Source organism: Cajanus cajan, chromosome 7, assembly GCF_000230855.2.
Source record: "Cajanus cajan strain Asha chromosome 7, NIPB_CcT2T_4, whole genome shotgun sequence".
NCBI classification, from domain to species: domain Eukaryota; kingdom Viridiplantae; phylum Streptophyta; class Magnoliopsida; order Fabales; family Fabaceae; genus Cajanus; species Cajanus cajan.
The window spans coordinates 47,450,730-47,457,362 of NC_138523.1; the positions used below are offsets into that span (position 1 = coordinate 47,450,730).

Sequence of the window (6,633 nt, forward strand, 5' to 3'; positions counted from 1 at the left end):
CTGCTTTTCGTACAACTGTAATGAACATGCTATTGACCATTGTGTCCTTTGTTTGGTTAAAAAAAAATGATTAAAAATAGAATAAAAAGAGTAAAAATAAGAGATTGAAAAATAAGTGATTGTATTTGATCGACGATAAATAAAATAGTAAAAAAAAATATATATATAGATTTCATCTTCTTATATTTTTATATATATTTTTTAATTTCTTCCACCTCTTCATATATATCTTATTTTTCTAACTTTTTTATCTATTTATTTATTTATTTATTTTCTCTACCTAACACACACCGAAGTCAGCAATGAAGAAAAAAAATGAAACAGAGGATACCTGGGTTTACACGTAGATAACCGGATTATGTACGTATTATAATAATAAGGAAAGTTAGATTTATAAATTTATTGGGCGTTCGGTGACTAACTAGTTTTTTTGTAAGTCTTTACATTTTATGGACCAGTTATAAAAAATTAGAGAATTACAAATATTTTAATAGCTACTATTTTCTTTCACATACAATCAGAAATTAGAAAAAATAATTATCTATTTCTGTTATTTGTTTTATTTTATTTTTTAAATGAATATTAAGAGGTTGAAAAATTTTAAAATTAAAAGAAAAATAAAGAGATATTTTTACCTAATAACCAATGGAGTTATAATTATATCATTTTATTTTTTATATTTATCACATTGTTAATGACATACATACCTTTTTCTCTTTTTTTTTATTTATATTTTTATTGTTTTTTTTTAGTTTACGATGAAAGGCCAAGAGACGAAAAGAAGAAGACATGAAACCAGACGGAAGAAAAGAATTGTAATATCTGGTACTGGCTCAATTTGCACCTCAAAATAAAAATAAAAAAAATAGTGAGTTACTTTTTTCTTGTTATAAATAGGATAGAAGGCAAGAACCATGGCACAGCACTAGTTACCAACAAAAAATCCTTTGTTTCACTTCCAAACCTTCCAGAATGAGTGTAATCACATCTTCCAAGTTGTCGCTAAAGTCTCTCCTCCAAGGTGCTGATAATGAGCACAACCCATTAACCATGTCCGATGAACAAATTTTAGAGCAAATTTACTCAACCCATGTCCACAGTGACACTAAATTTGATGTCGCCTCTCTTTTCATCCTTGTTGAGAACACTCTCAGACGTTCAACCCACATTGTTGACAATGTTGTGCAGGTATTCACTTTCTTCTTTCCCTCCATGTTTTCGATCGCTTCGAATATCCACGCGTTAATTTTAAATTAATTTGTTTACAGGGATCCCATGCAAGCTTGGAGCACATAGATGACAAGATCCCTCAATTCAATTCACCACTTTGTACCCTAAAGCAGATTTCTTCCGAGGTTATTTATTGATCTAACTCAAAGATAAAAATATATATATTACAAAAGTTGTGGTAGTAGTGAATTAAATAAATGAAAACATGAAAATAACGTAAGATGACTTGTGGTGGCAGATGTCATGCAAGCCTCCAAGTGAGGAAATTGCTCACAAAACCACGTTGGCCATACTTAACAAGCTCTCTAACTATGAGTGGGATGCAAAGGCTGTGTTGACACTCGCTGCTTTTGCGCTCGAATATAGCGAGTTTTGGTTCCTTGCTCAGTATCAACCAACAGACCCACTTGCAAAATCTATTGCTATTTTGAAGCGAGTGCCAGTGCTCACAAAGCCTGCAGCACTTCAAAAGTATCGCCAACCCATTGTTGAGCTCAACAGTTTGGTGAAAGCAACATTGCAAGTGATTGAGTTACTCTTTGAGTTGGAGAAGCTTACCACTTACAACCTCAAGGATGTGCCTGCTTTGGCAGATGCAATAGAACAAGTCCCTGTTGATGTCTACTGGGCGATCATAACTATCGTTGCTGTAGTTACTCAAATTGATTGCCTCACCACTGAATCGTAAGAAATAAAGAAGAAAAAAAACTAATTCTTGTTTCACATAAGCTTCTTTATTGTTTTATTAATTGTGTTTTGTAAAATGTATATTCTTAGGGAGCACAAGCAAGAATTGTCTCCCTATGGTCAGAAGATCAACATCATACTTAGCAAACTGAGGAAGCAGATCACGCTATGCAAACAACAGATAGGTTAGCAGTCTAAATAATTCTCTCGTGTATGTTTTTCCCTTAAAACAACGGTGTTTTTGCTTCAAAGCTTAAATAATGAAATGATTTGTGTTTTGTTTCAGAGGATGTAGAGTATCAACGAAAGCTTAGCAAAATTTTTCAGACCCCCACTGAAATAGTGGAGGTGTTCAAGTTTCTGATTTTCAACAAGGAGGCTCCTCAACCACTGTATGATGGTGCTACTAAGACCACGGTTTGTGATTCCTTCTCAAATTCATTACAAATTTGTGCTTGTCCTAAAGTAAATGAGTGTGGAAATTTTGCTTTAGTCATTATCTTATCTTGTTTGAATTACCACACTTCATAATTAAGACAAGAAAATTCGTACACGTGATTTTTTACTCCTAAAACCTTTGGAAAAAATCTTGGATATAAAAAGCAAAAATTCGTACAAAATAAACAGTTTATGGCATCCTTCCGCATAGGTTAAAGTAATGTGTTGAATAAACATAATTGATGGTCCCATTCTAGTTGAAAACGACCACACGTAATTTTGGTCCGCTGTGAAAGGAAAGGCTTTTATGATATATATAGAGGTAGATTTTGAAAAGAGAATATAAGTAATGATTTTTTTTCCTATTTAGTTATGAAGAGAGAGAGAGAAAAAAGAAGAATAAGAATAAGAAGAAGAAGAGATTTTAAAAAGAATAAAATCTTTCTAATTTTCACTTTTTTTTAGTTCAAGTTTTAATATTTTTTTATATGCTTTCACCGTTCCAAACATACACTTTCTTTACTATCTTTCCAAAAGAAAGTGAAAATAAACAATATTAGTGGGATTTAAGATGAATTTATTAGTTAGTTATTGGATAGGAAATAAAATTAAAGAAAAAAAATTAAAATTTTATTTCGTGTTCTTTGATTGCGTAGGAAGTTGAAAAAAAAATAACACATTTTTGATAAATAAAAAAAAAGTAAGTAGAAATAAAGTTATTTTGAACTTTCTAGTGCACAATACTACATTTTAATCTTCCGCTTTTATAAAATTCTCACAGTAGAAAGATGATGATTCTTCATTTCATATATTTAATTCATATATCCTTCGTCCTTCTTTTCTGTTTTTATCCTTCCAAACCGAGCCTTAATTTTGTTTGATTAAGTGAATGGAAAAAAAATGGTAAAACAGAAAAAAAATTTAATTAATAAAAGTAAACAATTAAATTTTATTATTTGAAAATAAAATTTTTCTTTTTATTTTTTTCTATTCAATCAAATAAAATATATATCATTTTCTTTAATAAAAAAAAATCTCTATCTTTTCTGTCTTCTCTTTCGAACACGTCGTTAAGATTCTGTTCTAATTTCTTTTTAAAGAACTGGTATTAAAATAATCCATTTTAAACATGTTCTTAGGGTAAACATGTTCTTTAATGATAAAAAAAAAGTATTTTTAAAATATAAATATAAATATAAATACATTTTTTTAAAGTTTGGTATCCAAAATAATTTATTACTATCAAAAAATTTAAATTTTTTACTTCGCTCGAAATTTATATTAGTTCAACTCATTAGTCATAATATATTTTATTTAATTTTTATCTAGAGAAATATTCAATAACAAATTTTGTTGTGGAGATGGTGTTTCTCACACGCAAACATAGGCGTGGTACTGAGGTAACCAAGCGGGGGACATGACCTCGTGTTGGTGAACAAGAATTGTGCACCACAAAACAAGAGTGGACCCAATTAATTTTAAACTTTTGAATAATACCACCTTTTGTTATTTATATATAAATAAATAAATACCCAACTCATCAAATCAAAACTAATCAAAATAGTTAAATTAATTAGTTCTAACTAATAATATTATAATTTAAAAATTAATTCATTAATATATTTAAATGTAGTTATATATTTTTTATAATTAAGAATAAAATAACATTCTTATTTATTTTTATATATAAAAATGAAGGTAATATTAAAATGTGATTAAATAATTTTTATAAATTATTAAATTTATATGAAAATATGTATTTTGAATTGAAAAGTATGAAAATTGATGACAAGCTTTACAAAAGTAATTTGTTTGATATTCATCTCTCACTGTAAAATCAACCCCAAAAGTCAACACGCTTGTTCATTTGAATGCAAATTTGTTGATTGGATTTCGACGAGCATTTGAAAATGGACAATTGCTTTAAATACAAATTTGATGGTAACTATACCAATTGGTAACTTTTTTGAGTTTTATTTTTAAATAAACCAAAATTATAAGATAGTGATATAAAAGAATCAAGTTAAGATTGAAGAAAAATTAATATTATTCTCACGTCACATTTTCACAAAAAAGAAAGATAAAAGAATAGTAAAATGAAACAAGTATTGTATTGCAAAAATAAAGACGAAAAAGTGTTGTGAGGATTTGAAACAAGTTATCCTATTTTTATGCATGTGAAATGACTATTCCAAGTGTTTACCAACTCGTAATCGTATTTCATTTGTTTCAATTTCTTGTAGGTGGACATCTCTGTGCTGAAAAAGAAGAATGTGTACCTGTTTATTTCTTCCATAGACATCACAGTTGAAGAGATTTCAGTACTTCGACCAGTTTATGAACATATTAAAACAAATGATGAGTATAAGATTGTGTGGATTCCCATTGTGGAGCAATGGACGGAGCAACTGCGCAAGAAATTTGAGATTTTGAAAAGCAAGATGCCTTGGTATGTGGTGCAACATTTTGGAAGCATAGCAGGATACAAGTACATTAAAGAAGAATGGCACTTCAAAAAGAAGCCTATGGTTGTGGTGTTGAACCCTCAAGGCAAGGTGCAACACACAAACGCATTCCATTTGATTCAGGCTCATGGAATTAGGGCTTTTCCCTTTACATCTTGGAATGAAGAACAAATAAATAGGGAAATCAATTGGGTTGGCTCTGTAGTGGGCGGCATTCACTCGGATGTTAACAATTGGGTAAGTAAATTTCACAATCATTTTTTAGATTTTCTAATTTGTCTATATATGATTTGGTATTTAATTATCTTTGCAAGAAAATAGAAAAGTAGGATTTACAATGTGTTATGATACTTTACGAAGCAGATCAAAGAGCAAAAGTACATTTTCTTCTATGGAGGTAACGATAGAGAGTGGATCCAACAGTTCACTAAGTATGCGACTGCCCTTGCAACCGACCCTATTTTAAAGGGGGCAAATATTTCCATAGAGTTGTTTTGTGTGGAAAAGGAAGACAAAAGCTTTGTGAAGCGTTTTTGGAGTGGCATTGAGAGTTTGTTTGTGACCAAGGTTCACAAGACAGTTGATGCTGTGACTCAAGAAGTGCAAAAGATGCTGTCTTACAAGAATGAGACTGGATGGGCTCTCCTTAGCAAAGGGCCAGCTGTGGTGTTGAGCGGTCACGGAACCACAATTTTGAAGACAGTGGCAGAGTTTGAGAAATGGAAAGAAGTTGTGATCAAGAAGGGCTTTGAATTCACCTTCAAAGAATACCACGACAAGATTGTTACCACCACTCACCGTTGCTCACACCTTGAACTTCCTAATGTTGCGGGAAAGTTACCAGAGACCATCAAATGCCCAGATTGTCCTAGGACAATGGAGATTTACATCAGCTATAAATGCTGCCACAATGAGAATACTGGGAATGCCACTCCCTAAATTTCAATGTGCCCGACTTGCTTTGTTATCATGATGAGAGTGTCAGAATAAGAGGCTTTCTGGTTATGCGTGTCTTTGACTTTGAGGACTACTAGCTACTTTAATGAAATAAAGATGTCTTTGTATCAAGAAAAAAAAAGTCTTGAGGTGTTCCTTTTTGGCTGTACTATGGAGTTGTAATGTTGGATCTTGGTATTTATTTAAGCTTTCTTGTCTTGGTCGTAAGCTTGTATTGTGTTGCCATGTTTAAGTATATCGCACTCTAACATGTGGTTCACTGGTTTAATCAGTTCATTGTTCTCTAGTTTGTTACCCATTTTCCCCTAAGAAAATAGTCTTGTTTCCGTCCATCAAACTCATTTTCTCCCTCCACACTCTTGGGTTTCTTTTAGGTGGTTGATCTACCAAAAGGATCCGTGAGTATACCTTGTTTGTTTGTCAGTTGCTCAATGTGAGCAGACATTATTTTCTCTGTGGTATGATAAATTAACACAAGCAGCCCCACATTATAGATGATGGTTGAACTCTATTGTATATACACATGCATGGTTGGAACTTGGAAGCAGCTTCCACTTATATGCTAGCAATCCGATTCTTACTCACAAGTGGGCCAATACAGTGTAGTATAGTTGTCTATTATGCGGCAAAATGTCACAGGCTTCAACACTGCATTGCGCATCAAACGCGCGCAATTTCATACAAATTAAATTGAAATTCGCTTATTGGTAATTTTTTTTTATCAAGTTAACTGTTGTCTAAATTTTATAATATTAATTGAAAGAGATTTAAAAATATTTTTATTTTTTAAATACCAAAATTCTATAAACATATAAAATTAAGTTAATCTATCATTTTATTTTATATTATTTTTAAA

At 31.1% G+C, this 6,633-nt stretch overlaps 1 protein-coding gene across 1 annotated transcript; it reads left to right on the forward strand.

Moving 5' to 3' along the window:
- The first annotated feature begins 905 nt into the window (after nt 1-905).
- On the forward strand, nt 906-6,045 carry LOC109804818 (protein SIEVE ELEMENT OCCLUSION B). Its single transcript, XM_020366679.3, has 7 exons — nt 906-1,188; nt 1,269-1,355; nt 1,469-1,914; nt 2,008-2,102; nt 2,204-2,334; nt 4,599-5,057; nt 5,184-6,045. Exons 1-7 carry the CDS (start codon nt 973-975, stop codon nt 5,757-5,759), a joined length of 2,010 nt encoding a protein of 669 aa, XP_020222268.1. The 5' UTR covers nt 906-972; the 3' UTR covers nt 5,760-6,045.
- Nucleotides 6,046-6,633: the final 588 nt, after the last annotated feature.